The sequence below is a fragment of the Staurois parvus genome, unplaced genomic scaffold, assembly GCF_062004578.1.
Source record: "Staurois parvus isolate SC_StPar_1 unplaced genomic scaffold, SC_StPar_1.0 ptg000165l, whole genome shotgun sequence".
NCBI classification, from domain to species: Eukaryota; Metazoa; Chordata; class Amphibia; order Anura; family Ranidae; genus Staurois; species Staurois parvus.
In genome coordinates this window covers 14,267,645-14,281,531 of record NW_028317961.1, presented here as the reverse complement: position 1 = coordinate 14,281,531, position 13,887 = coordinate 14,267,645, and the positions used below count along the sequence as shown (strand labels likewise).

Genomic DNA, 13,887 nt, shown 5'->3' with positions numbered 1-13,887 from the left:
GGTTTAGGAGTGTGTCTATGGGAATGTTTGACCATTCTTCCAGAAGCACATTTGTGAGGTCAGGCACTGATGTCGGACAAGGCCAAGCTTGCAGTCTCCGCTCTAATTATTATTGTACAGTATTTATAAAGCGCCAATAGTTCACTCAGCACTGTACATTACAAAGGGGGACATAACATGTGACAGAACAATACCAATACAATGCAAAACATGAGGGGATTGAGGGCCCTGCTCTTTCGAGCTTACAATCCAGGAGACTCAAACTCAAACCTGTTCTATCGAGTTGAGGTCAGGACTTTGTGCAGGCCAGTCAAGTTCCTCCACCCCAAACTTGCTCATCCATGTCTTTATGGACTTTGCTTTGTGCACTGGTGCGCAGTCATGTTGGAACAGGAAGGGGCCATCCCCAAACTGTTCCCACAATGTTGGGAGCATGAAATTGTCCAAAATGTCTTGGTATGCTGACACCTTAAAGAGTTCCCTTCACTGAAACTAAGGGGCCAAGCCCAACCCCTGAAAACAACCTCACACTATAATCCCACCTTCACCAAACTTTACACTCCGCACAATGCAGTCGGGTAAGTACCATTCTCCTGCCAACCGACACGTCCATCGGATTGCCAGACAGAGAAGGTCGATTCCTCACTCCAGAGAACATGTCTCCGCTGCTCTAGAGTCCAACAGCGGCATGCATTACACCACTGCATCCAACGCTTTGCATTACACTTGGTGATGTAAGGCTTGGATGCAGTTGCTCGGCTATGGAAACCCATTCCATGAAGCTCTCTACACACTGTTGTGCTAATCTGAAGGCCACATGAAGCTTGGAGGTCTTTAGCTATTGCTGTGTGCTTCAGCATGCGCTGACCCAGTTATGTCATTTTACATGGCCTACCACTTCGTGGCTGAGTTGCTGTTTCCAGTTGCTTCCACTTTGTTATAATACCACTAACAGTTGACTGTGGAATATTTAGTAACAAGGAAATTACATGGATGGAGTTATTGCAAAGGCGGCAACCTATCACGGTACCACACTTGAATTCACTGAGCTCCTGAGAGTGACCCATTCCTTCACAAATGATTGTAGAAGCAGTCTGCATACCTAGGGGCTTGATTTTATACATGTGTGGCCATGAAGGTGATTGGAACACTTGATTCCAAATGATTTGGAGGGGTGTCCCAATACTTTTGGCAATATAGTATAAGCGGTGAAAGCACTATTGTGCAAAATAAGGGACAAACACTGATCTTTCACAGATGTTTTATAATGCTCTGCAATTCTAAGTATATGTATTTCCAACACTAGCTAATGCTCATCTTTTGGGGGGGGCAAGAGGTGCTCTGAGTGGTGTCACTGCTAACAAATATCCTATAAATAGTGACTAAAATATGATAAAATTGTGGAGGACTGAGAAAAGAAGCAACATTTTTATTGTTACCAATTGAACAATTACAATCCAAAATGTAACATATAGGACTAGCCACTAAAAGGGAACCTACCTTGGCCAAACTCTGCTTTTGTAAAATGTTATTTGCCTGGCTGTCACGCTGAAGTTATGGCTCCAACACTGACTTTCTTCTGTTATTGTTTCTACAAGGGAAGCACTGACCTGCAACAACTACCTAGGTAAGAACTTCTAAGAGTTCTTGAACTTTTAGAATCTACTCAATTGATCCAGGTTGAGGACTCCAACCGTGCTAAAACTAGAAGTTCAGCAAAACAGACAGGACTAACATTTTCAAAAGTATGTCAGCTATATTAGCCTTTGTTTTTTTTTTCTCTAAAATGTTTTAAACAGTTGCTGTGAGTTAAATAACCCCTATGCTCTGCATTAATGATGGTCAAATGTGTTACAATCTAATTGCACATCCTCTGTATATAAAATCGCTTTTAAAGCGGTTGTAAAAGGATTTTTTATTTAAATAACATGTTATACTTATCTGCTCTGTGCAATGGTATTACACAGAGCTGCTCCAAACCTCCTCTTCTGAGTCCCTCACAAACACTCTCAGCTCTTCCTCTTCTCTGTGTGCCCCCATAGTAAGCTGCTTGCTTTACGGGCACACATTACAGGCTTGTTCTTGAGCTAGGTCATCTTCATCCATAGACTATTGGCCCCACCCCCATTCTTTCCTCAAAGGATTGGATTGACAGCAGCAGGAGCCAACGGATTTAGCTGCTGCCTGTATCTTGTGAATAGATAACACTGAGCAGCTGGGTCGAGATAGCACTCCGGTAAGTATATAGAGAGGTGAGGGAGTGATAAAACTATAGGGACATGTGTACCTTAATGCTGGGAATGCAAAAAAAAAAAAATCTCCTGGCTTTAGAACCACATTAAGTTTGCCAATCTGCTGGTCTACCTTAACAGTCCATTAGCTGTTCATTCAGGTTTGTGGCTGGACTGCAGCGTTCATATGCTGCTAATCTTTGTTTCTGGACACTACAACACACTGTATCTGGACAAACACAAACTGGATGATTAGCTGTGTCCAACTTGTATGCACCCAGAGCAGGCCTACATAGAGAATGTCTGCCAGTCGGAGCCCCTTATTGCATGTAACTACGATTACAAGTGAACAGCAGTGGCATAGGCAATCTGTAAAGGGTACAAATCTGGCCAAACCACTTCTGGCCTTGGCCATTCACACACCAGCATGTGCAAGGAGTCAGATTCTTGCCAGCAGCCTCCTGTGTGTGGTTGGGCCCGCAAAGTATATCCAATCAAGTGGGCATTTGCACTACATAGTACTCAACAAGGAGTGGCCCAAGTTTTGCATCACCACTGTTTTGCTGCTCCCCGACTGTTGCATATAATTGATAAAGTTAAATATCTGTTTCCCTTGGCACACAGTGTTTTCTCAACTGCTTCATACATCCTTTCGTGACGGAGTGCTAATGCAAGTATTCTATACCCAGAAACCCACGCAGCAGTTGTAGGGCAAGTATAGAGTGGATTCTTTTAGCAGAATATACAGTGAGGAACAGAAGTATTTGATCACCCTGTGATTTTGCAAGTTCTCCCACTTAGAAATCATGGAGGGGTCTGAAATTCACATTGTAGGTGCATTCCCACTCTGGAATCGCACAAAATCGCAGGGTGTTCAAATACTTCTGTTCCTCACTGTATATATCACATACACAAGTGACCACAAGTCTTGTTTCACACCAAATGCAACATTGAAATTGTGCTATTTCACTTGCTGTGTGATTTAAAAGCCAAGACCTGGTGCGATTTCATATGCGGCTTGCCTAACATCTATGCGACTTCACTGAAAAAAAGTACAGGTACTATTTTCAAAATCGGTGCGACTCCGATGGTGTCGCACCAATTTGAATAGTTCCACTGCCAACAATAGGGTCTGACTTGTCATGTGATTTGGAACTATCAAATCACGTGACAAGTCACATTGGTGTGAACCGGGGCTAAGTTGACGGGGCCACTTGAAAAAGGAAACCTGTTCTTAGAAAGATTGCTCATACCAAATGCCCACTGTCAGATCACTTTATTACTGTACATGTGGCTGCCTGCAATGTCCAAACTAACTGATTGTATTTCAAACATTCCATCTGTTTTATTTTTAGTTAATGCCCTTGACACAGGAACAGAGCTATTACATGGACACATTTGAATCTGCAACATAGTGGAGTAGCTCTGTGCACTTTTCAAAGAAAAGACAAAACACTTGTTTTTACTGTTACAGAATGGTTTCTGAAATGCAATGAATCAGCCAATCAAGTACCTTGAATGTGTATGACCAATTGAAGATGGACCCCTTGTCTTCTACTGGTTACTGCACAAATGAAGGTCTCATTCACTGCTTTGAAGAATATGCCACTGATGACCTCTCCAAGAAAAATTCTAGTTATCTGGCTATCATTCTGATCCCTTGAATTTAGCATTTTTCTCAGTCACTGAATCAGAAGATGGGGGATCAGGATTTATGAATTCTCAGGCTGTGTGCTTATGTACTGGTGGCACAAACTATGGAAGCCAAAAATATCCAGGCAAGCAACATTTTCCTAGGTTCCCAATGACAGCCTATGGATTTATCTCAGTACAGGTTCTGTACCCGGTCTGAGTTCTGTGTCACTTTTAAGGCAGGGTTGAATCTAATTAGTGATTGTGAGAAATCTTAGTAATGACACTATATTACATCATACTTTCTAACTGAGACAGTAAGGACTTTGTATTGGGTGTGTTTGGGAACAGATCTCCTGAGTGAGTAGCAGGTGTCCACAGATTTCTAGATGACCAACAGAGAGGGGGTGGACTGGAACGCTACAACAATGCCCAAATAGTAAACTGAAATAATGGTCAGGTAGGTTGTGCTCCCTTGCAAGCACTTTAGGTTCATTTGTAATTTAATCTGAGTGGATCGATAGGAGTAGAAAAGTCAGCACAAATGCCTTACAGCAGCAGTTCCCAACCTGGGGTATGCCCCAAGGGATACTTGAAAATAATGATAATAATGCCAGTCACAGTGGCGTACCTATGCCAGTAATTGTTGCTTGGGTGGTAAGTTATACAGCTGCTGTGTCCAGATGCTGCTTTCACCCACATGTGAAAGCGGAAGCCTATCTGCCCTCATTCACTGATCTTGAACGATGCCTTCATCAGCCTTATTGTCTCATTAGATAAATCTGACAACCAGGCATCTAGAATCATGAAAAAAAAAAAAAAAAGTCATATGACAGCCTCAATATGTCCCTGAGCGTAGGCCTCCTTTAAAGCAGAACTAAACCCAAAAGCAAAAACTTGAATTATTGCAGCTTACCAATTCTTAAATGTGACGGCTGCATTCGTTTTCTAACCGTTTGTCTGGTTACATCTGTTTTTTTGTCCGTTCCTTTTTAACAGAAAATAGGGCTTTGACCCGTTTAAAAAAAAAAACAAACAAAAAAAAACGGATGTTGAGAGATGCGGATGTAAACGGATGGTCATCCATTCACATACATTCTTCCATAAAGATGCATAGATGTCCGGTTTGACTGTCAACGGATGGATAAAAAACAGACAAGCGGTTTGCATGTATGAAAGGGGCCTTAGATGGACTAGACCAGTGTTTCTCAACTCCAGTCCTCATGGACCCCCAACAGGTCATGTTTTCAGGATTTCCCTCAGATGAAACAGCTGTGGTAATTACTAAGGCAGTGAAACTGATCAAATCACCTGTGCAAAATAATGGAAATCCTGAAAACATGACCTGTTGGGGGTCCATAAGGACTGGAGTTGAGAAACACTGGACTAGACTAACAAATTAAATTACACTCCAGCTAACACTTTTTTGTGAGAACCCCTGTAAGTGTTAAATGGTTTGCCTCGCCCCCCTGGCATTTTTGTTGGTCTGCTAAAAGGAATCTGAAAAATAACAGGGCTCAGTTACTCTACAATCCCTGCATTCAGCGTGCAATTCTGCATGTGTGCTTACAAGCATTTGTAATGTGTTTCTAGTATGTTTTTGGCATGATTTATTTGTTTTACTAAGCTGCAGTTACATGCACTTGCAGTGCGATTTTATGAAAGAATCCAGCATGCTGTACTTTTTCTAAATGCACATGAAAGCCCCACAAAAAGTGTAAACTAGGCTCATTGAACTACATTCACTTTCTTTCATATGCCTTTGTACTGCTTTTAAAAACATGTTTGACTGCATTGAAAGTAAATAATTATTGCATGTTTACACTAGAGGAGGTCAAATGCATTTATAATACAGTACGAACGCAGAGCTTGCTAAAGGTTCCCTTGATCTCCCACATACACTGGCCATCAATGTAAGGGAGCAAGTTTCCCCTGATATCCAATGTAGAGGGTTACTTCTACACTGATCAGCAATGAAAAATGGCACTAACATAAAGCTGGACATAAACGATAAACTTTCTCTACTTCAGCCCCACAGGTATGTGACTGGTTGCACTCACCATCTGGCCGAAAATTTTCCACCTAGCTCCTTTGTCAAAAAATCCAAAATTGACTTTTGTTGAGCTAGGCGGTATTGACCGGGCCATCTACAGAATGAATTTTAGCTGATTCAGCATGAATGTGTATGGTCAGCTTAGGAGGGCACGTCTCTGCTGGCCTCTAATGTAAGGAGAGGCTACAACTGTCAGGTTTCTTTTCTGCCCATTATTGTTCACTTCTATTTAGGATGATTGACAAATATATGTTACTATGCATGGCAAAGGAGGAAGGAGTGGTGTTGTAAAATGATCTGCTGTGGGTGTCAAATTCCTTACGTGCAACACATTCTTTATTACTCTCTAGTCCTGGATCTATAATTTACTGGCCACACTTAAAGTGGAGCTCCGCCCAAAAGGGAAGTTACACTTTAAGGACTGCTGCACATTAAGGATTGGCACCTTTGAGGGGGGGGGGGGGGTTTGTAACGGGTACCTGAATTTGACAGGTACCTGCTCCCACTTCTGGTCCGAAGGGGTCCTCCCTGTAATCTTTTGGGACACGTGACAGGTCCCAGAAAACTACAGGGCCATTCATGAAGCGCAGCGCTACTCGCGCATGCGCAGTGGGTACCCGGCTGTGAAGCCGCAAGCTACACAGCTGGGTACCCACACTGAAGATGCCGGCCTCCTGGAATACAGGATGGCCGATGAAATGGGCTGCGGGGGGGGGGGACACCACGGGACAGGTAAGTGGCTGTTTTTTTAAAAGTCAGCAGCCACAGTTTTTGTAGCTGCTGACTTATTTTTTGACAGGATGAGTGGAACTTCTCTGTAAAGTGGTTGTAAACTCTGTTTTTTCATTTTACCTACAGGTAAGCTTATAATAAAGTTTCAATGTAGGTAAGATGAACATCTCCTAGACGTGCACAGTTTATGAGATATTCTCTCTTCATTTAATCTGGCGCATGCGCCTTGAATGAACAGCATACCTATGCTGTTCTTTCAGAGCTGTGTGCCGTGGCCTTGGACTCCCACGCGCATGCAAGATAGGAGCCTCTACAGTGGTGACAGAGTAGAGGGCTTCATTTTAAGGCAAGTTATACATAATGTGCTAGTATGCAATGCATTCTAGCACATTATGACATTACCTGGCAGGAGACTTTTTTTCTTTTTGTCTGCGGTTTACTCCAGCTTTAAGCTTTGCAAACACAGATATGTTTTTCACTCACTATGTAGGTTAAACAAAAATAGAACACAACTGAACAAATCTCCTCATCCACACTACATAGCATGGATGGATGAATCTCCTGCTGCGAGCTATTGTATTTGACAGGCAGACCTGCAGGCTGTCAGAATACCTGAGTGCCGATCTGGTTGGACGACGTGCAGTTCAAGCAACAATTCTCACTCTGCTCCTTGTTTGGTAGGAGGAAGCTGACAGGGCCAGGGCCACCTACCCAGAGAACTTCACACCATGTATGGCCAAGTCCATATACTATGAGGTGTAGATCTAAGTTTTCACAGGGGTTCTCCTAGTAGCGGATGATCTGAAGGCAATTTGAGATGATGATTTGAAGTCTTCCTCCAGGGTAAATACCTTGGGAAAGCTTGCTCCACCTTGTTCTCATTGACCTGCTTTGTTTACTGGGTGATAAGGTTGCCGTGTCTGCAGATCATGGATCTTTGCTCTCTCCAGTGTAAAGTCCCTCCCACAGTTTTCCATTCCCAGCTTGTCACCTTCTCCAGGGCCTTCTAGCAGCCCCAACCCCACATTATAGAGTCTGACTGTACACACTCCTTTACACTTACAACTATGGGATACAAGGACAAACCTAAACAACTCTTACATTAGTGTCCGGTCAGGCAGGCACACAACACATATTTGATGGCAGATCTAGAGGTAGCCACACACACTTAAGTCTTTTAACCCGATGTGCAAATTCGATCGAAACAATCAAATAGGAAGTTATGACTATTTGATTGTTTCCATGAATATTGATTTAGATTTAAAACCGATTCTACCAAACCAAGTCAACTGATCAGGGCAGAAAATTGACAGCACATCAATATGATTTTATTTCGTCTGATCAGATTATGAGACTATATGAAGGAAACAGATGTAATTGATAAGTTATAACGAATTGTACCACAGTCACAAATTATCAATTGCATCTGCTTCCACCATACAGTCTCCTAATCTGATCAATCGAAATACAATCATATTCATGTGGTGCCAATCATCTTTCTTCCCTGACCAGTAGACTCAGTTTGGTAGAACCTGTATCCTAGGCTGCAGTCACATCTTCATGTAGCAGGAACGTTGTTCCTGTTCACTTGAATGGGCTGCCAAGAAGCTCCAGAACCTGTTTTGGTCATCCATTGCGGCGCATTTTTTTTAGTACAAGTTTTGGCACATTTATAGTGCGATAAAACGTACAGCAAAACTGCATCTGCTGAATATGCTTGGAGCGCCATGAACAATAATGGGCACCCCAAGTGTGATGCATATTTGCAGCACGTTTCTGAAATGCACAGCAAAACACACGTTTTCTGTTCACTTTGTAGTACATTCTAAAAATGCCAGGTGAGAATGGAACCTTAAATAAACCTTGTGTATTTTAATTAAAAAAAAAAAAAAACACAATAAAAAACTGTCATACCTGCTCTGTGCAATGGTATTGCACAGAGAAGCCATGATCATCCCCTTCTAGTGCTCCTGGCTCCTCCTGTTCGGTGAGTGCCCCCATAGCAAGCCGCTTGCAATGGGTGCACTCATATTTGCTTGAGCCGCTTGCTCCTGAGCCACCCTGTCTGTATCTATTGACAAAGACTGGGAAGCTCAGCGTCACTCCCTTGTCACAGCATTTGATTGACTCAATGGTATCAATCTGCCCTGTGAGGAGGGAGACAGTGGCAGTTCATCCAGAGGAAGGCACAAAAAAGGAAAAAAAACAGCAAAGCATAATCTAATTTCCTCCTGCAGGGGAAAAATTCTGTCCTGATCCCCTGAGAGGCAATTGGATATTCCCTGGATCAACTTTACCTAAAAATGTTATATTCTGTGTATCTAAGAAATAATCCAGGCCTTTTTCAAAGCAACCCACTGAGCTGGCCACAACCAACTCTTGAGGGAGTCTATTCCACATTTTCACAGCTCTCACTGTGAAGAAACCTTTCCGTTTTTGGAGATTACATTTCTTTTCCTCCAGACGTAAAGAGTGCCCCCTTGTCCTCTGTGATGACCTCAGGGTGAATAGCTCTACACCGAGTTCACTATATGAACCACTGATGTATTTATACATGTTGATCATATCCCCCCTTAATCTCCTCTTCTCAAGAGAGAACAAATTCAGTTCCTCTAATCTTTCCTCATAGCTGAGCTCCTCCATGCCTCGTATCAGTTTAGTTGCCCTTCTCTGTACTTTCTCCAGTTCCCCAATGTTCTTGTTGTGAATTGGTGCCCAAAACTGAACTGCATATTCCAGATGAGGTCTTACTAATTATTTGTACAGGGGTAATATGATATCTCTCTCTCTGTAGTCTATACCTCTTTTAATACAAGAGAGGATTTTGCTCACTTTAGAAACCACAGCTTGGCATTGCATGCCATTATTTAGCTTGTGATCTACCAGAACTCCCAGATCCTTCTCCACCATTGATTCCCCCAGTTGTACCCCCCCTAGTATGTATGATGCATGCATATTCTTAGCCCCCAAGTGCATAACCTTACATTTATCAACATTAAACCTCATTTGCCACATAGTTGCCCAATTACACAGTGCATTGAGGTCAGCTTGTAAATTGGAGACATCCTGTAAGGACATTATTCCACTGCACAGCTTGGTGTCATCTGCAAAGACTGAAATTATATTTTTAATCCCAGACCCTATATCGTTTATAAACTTATTAAAAAGTAAGGGTCCCAACACTGAACCTTGGGGTACACCACTGACAACCCTAGACCATTCAGAGTGCGAATCATTAACCACTACTCTCTGAATACGATTTTTTAGCCAGTTTTCTATCCATTTACATACAGATTTTTCCAAGCCTGTAGACTTTACCTTACACATTAGTGGTGTGTGGGGACACACATTAGTATAGAAGGTTTTTTACCTTAACAACATGCCGCCCAGCCACTGTAGAAATACGTTGGCAGGGCGGCACGACTGGGTAAAAACTGGTTAAAACGTGTGTTTTGTAAACGGGTAGGGAGCACGTGCGAGGCGCGCCGCCGCCCTACCTGTCCCGCCGATCACAGCCACGGATATCAGTCGCCGGGTCACAGCCGGTCGTTACCGGCTATGTCCCGGCGATCGGCGGCAATCGCTGACAGAGAGCACAGCTCTAGTAGCTGTGCTTTCTGTCAGTTCCCTGACAGCTCCAGGACAAGCTGATCGGGACAGAAGAGTTTCACTCTCCCGATCAGCCATGTCCCCTGCAGTACATACCTCTGCCCCCTAGTAAAACAGTCCCCCTCACACAGTTAACCTTTTCCCTGAAAAATAAACAACCCCTTCCTCCCCAGTGCCATTAGTACAGTATCAGTGTTTTTTTTGCACTGATCACTGTATTGGTGTCACTGCGGATGTCAGTGACCCCAAGTCAGTACCCCCCAATGTCAGAATGTCCGCCGCAGTCCCGCCATAAGTCGCTGATCGCCGCCATTTTTAGTATAAAAAAAAAAAAACTAAAAATCCCAGTATCTTTCCCACCATTTGTAAACGCTATAACTTTCACGTAAACCAATTAATTTACACGTATTGGGTTTTTTCTTTAGCAAAGACATGTCGCAGAATGCATTTTGGCAGAAATTTATGACTAAATTTGATTTTTACATTTTTTTTTACTGGACATGTTTTATAGCAAAAAGTTCAAAATATTGTTTTTTTTCCTCAAAATTGTCAGCCCTTTTTTTTTTTGTAGAGCAAAAAATAAAAACCGCACAGGTGATCAAATACCACCGAAAGAAAGCTCAATTTGTGGGAAAAAAAAAGGATGTAAATTTCATTTATGTACCGTATTGCATGACCGCGCAATTGTCCGTTAAACTAGCGCAGCGCTGTATAGCAAAAAAATGGCGTAAATTGCAGTATCTATACCATAGTTTGTAGACGCTATAACTTTCACACAAAGCAATCAATATACACTTATTGGGATTTTGTTTTTTACCAAAAACATGTAGCAGAATACATTTTGGCCTAAATTTATAACCAACTTTGAGATATACTATATATTTTTTATAGCTGAAAGTAAAAAATATTGTTTTTCTTCAAAATATTTGGCATTTTTTTGTTTATAGCGTGAAAAATAAAAAGCGCACAGATGATCAAATACCACCGAAAGCTCTATTTGTGTGAAAAAAAGGACGTAAATTTCGTTTGGGTGCAGCATTGCATGACCGCGCAATTATCAGTTGAATTAGTGCAGTGCCGAGTAGCAAAAAGAGGCCTGGTCATTAAGGGGGGTAAATCCTCTGGAGGTCAAGTGGTTAAAGTGTTACTAAACCCACAACAGTAAAATCAGTCTGTATATGCAGTAAAGCATGCTTGTTATACTCACTGTGGAACCTAAGGGGTTAATCCTCTGCATTGTGTAAAAAAGCTGTTTGATCCCGTCTTCTTTGCCCCTCCTCTTGTTGAAGTGACTACATGATACAGACTGAACCCATAGCCCTTCTGCACATGCTCGGCTTGGTGTGTATCGCTAGAGGTTTTTTTCTTTGGAAAGTGCATGTGATTAGCACAGGGCCATACTGCACTGTCCAGACAGAGGTCAGGGGATTTCCATTCTCCTAGATCAGAAAGAAAACTCCTCCTATAAGCTTTAGCTAGTGGTGGACTGGACACTAATAGAAGTCACAAGACTGCTCTAACTGCTGATGAGAAAAGGTATTTAGCAGTTTATATATACTAAAATAATTGAATTTCCATTTTCTGTGTACTGTTAGAATGCAGGGTCATGGGTTTAGTAACACTTTAATGCATAGAATGCAATCAGCATTCCCTTCCCTCCAATCAGCTCTCAGAGATCTCTTCACTGAGCTCTGTAGTGTGTAACTTCATCTTTCCACCCACTTTTTTCTGAACTCTCAGACAAGCTATATAAATTCAGCACTTTGAAGAGACGTAAAGAGAAGATAAACAGGTACAACTTTTTTTAGGATGATTTGTTTCATGTCTGTGTATCACCTGGGGCCAGTCACTTCACTGGGTATATGTAAGGGTTTGTAACCACTTTAAGGCTCACCTCATTCCAAAGTTCTGGTGGGTAATCCCATTCTCCCTGGATACTTCTGGGAGATGCGTTTTCAGCCTCCTGATTGGCCAGTTGGGTAACGATGACCACATGTACATGGGAGTCTGTCATTCCAGCACAGTATGTCAGGAACACATGCTAGGATGGGCATGCGCAGCTCAGTGTGCACTCAGTAAGGAGTGTGAGCAAGCAGGTGTTTGTTATTACAGAAGAGACCTTGCCTATCTCCTCTGTAATACAGCCTTCTTCACATGGGGTGTAGTGAGGCCTGTGGGGGGGCACGCTTCACCCATATGGGTTGCACAGGTGGTCAGTACATTCCCATGCAGGATTCATGTCAATTGGGACACAGCTGCTCCCAATTCGACATCCGTGTGGGTGCACGACCCCGAATTCACACGGCTCCGCTTTACGTATTGATCGATACTTCCTTCCCTGGGTGTCATACTGACCAAATGGCTCACTGACTATACACTGATCTCCCCCAATAGGAAAAACCAATCAGAAAGAAAATCGATCACTTATCAAAGTGTATTAGAACTCAGCACACACTGCAACTCTACACCTACCAAGACCACGTCATATAAACACCTGGTCGAGGGAACAGAGATCGTACAGTGTGTGGGGAGGTCGTCAGAGAACTTGCTGGAAGTTGTCTATTCCCAGCCCCTGTATACTGACCGTAGCCCATGATGGAGATGCAGGTGTTGTCGGTGGTCTTGCAGCTCTCCCACAGGGAGGCGTACTCCCTCCCGGACTCGGTCTCCACCCATCCCCGGCCGGCCAGGGCGATGATATCGAAGATGATGGCGCAGAGAAGGAGTAGTGGCAGGATCCACTTACACCTGGGGTAGGCGATACCACACTTGAACATGGTGGAGGTGCGTACTGCGCTGTGTAGACGGACGACTCGGCTCTTCTTCTGCCTTCTCCGGCTGACTGAGTGAAGTCCCTGCACAGCCCCGCACTAGACCCGGACACGGCCGCACCTCGCCTGACTCACCAGGGATCGCCCGGACCTGTTCTGTGAGGGGTGGGGCCTGCGGGCGGAGCGAGCCTGGGCTTAGTACAAGTCTCCCTTCTTCATGGACAACAAAGCCGGGCTCAGGTTACACAGCACCGCCAGGCCCACCCTTCTCCCTTCCACAGCACCGCCAGACCCACCCTTCTCCCTTCCACACCTCTGTCTGTGAGGAGAATGTCTGACAACTTCAACAAACACAACACAGTGCTGGGACACAGCTCTCTATGAGTCACGTCACACTCACCACACACATTACAATCAACTTTACAGTCAGGCCTCCCTCACACAGGACACAAATGCTGCAAACATGCCAGAAGTTGGCAGAAGAGCCCCATGCATGGGGTTGGGTTGTCCATCTCTTCCAAACACCAGGAGAAAAGCAGCGTCAAAACCGTGTCCGAAGCCGCAAACGTATTTAGATACGTTTACACATCGAGTAGTGCTTGGACCTGGAAGAAGGGGACATACATGGAAAGAATGTCTTAAAAATTGTATGTCGGTGTAAATAAAAAAAAGTATCACAGACAGTACTCAGTTGTGTGTGTTTAAGTGTACTAATACAGCTACAATCACCTCAAGCACATACACTATTGCCAAAAGTATTGGTCGGCCTGCCTGTACACACACACGAACTTTAATGGCATCCCAGTCTTAGTCCGTAGGGTTCAATATTGGGTTGGCCCCACCCTTTGCAGCTATAACA

The 13,887-nt window shown here is 43.5% G+C and overlaps 1 protein-coding gene across 1 annotated transcript in view; it reads right to left on the bottom strand.

Moving 5' to 3' along the window:
- Positions 1 to 13,263, bottom strand: part of PERP (p53 apoptosis effector related to PMP22) — a 28,721-nt gene extending 15,458 nt beyond the window's left edge. Inside the window, exon 1 of the mRNA XM_089676236.1 lies at positions 12,842 to 13,263. Within this exon, the coding sequence (XP_089532362.1) occupies positions 12,842 to 13,034 (193 nt within the window). The 5' untranslated portion in view covers positions 13,035 to 13,263. The remainder of the gene's footprint in view (positions 1 to 12,841) is intronic.
- Positions 13,264 to 13,887: the final 624 nt, after the last annotated feature.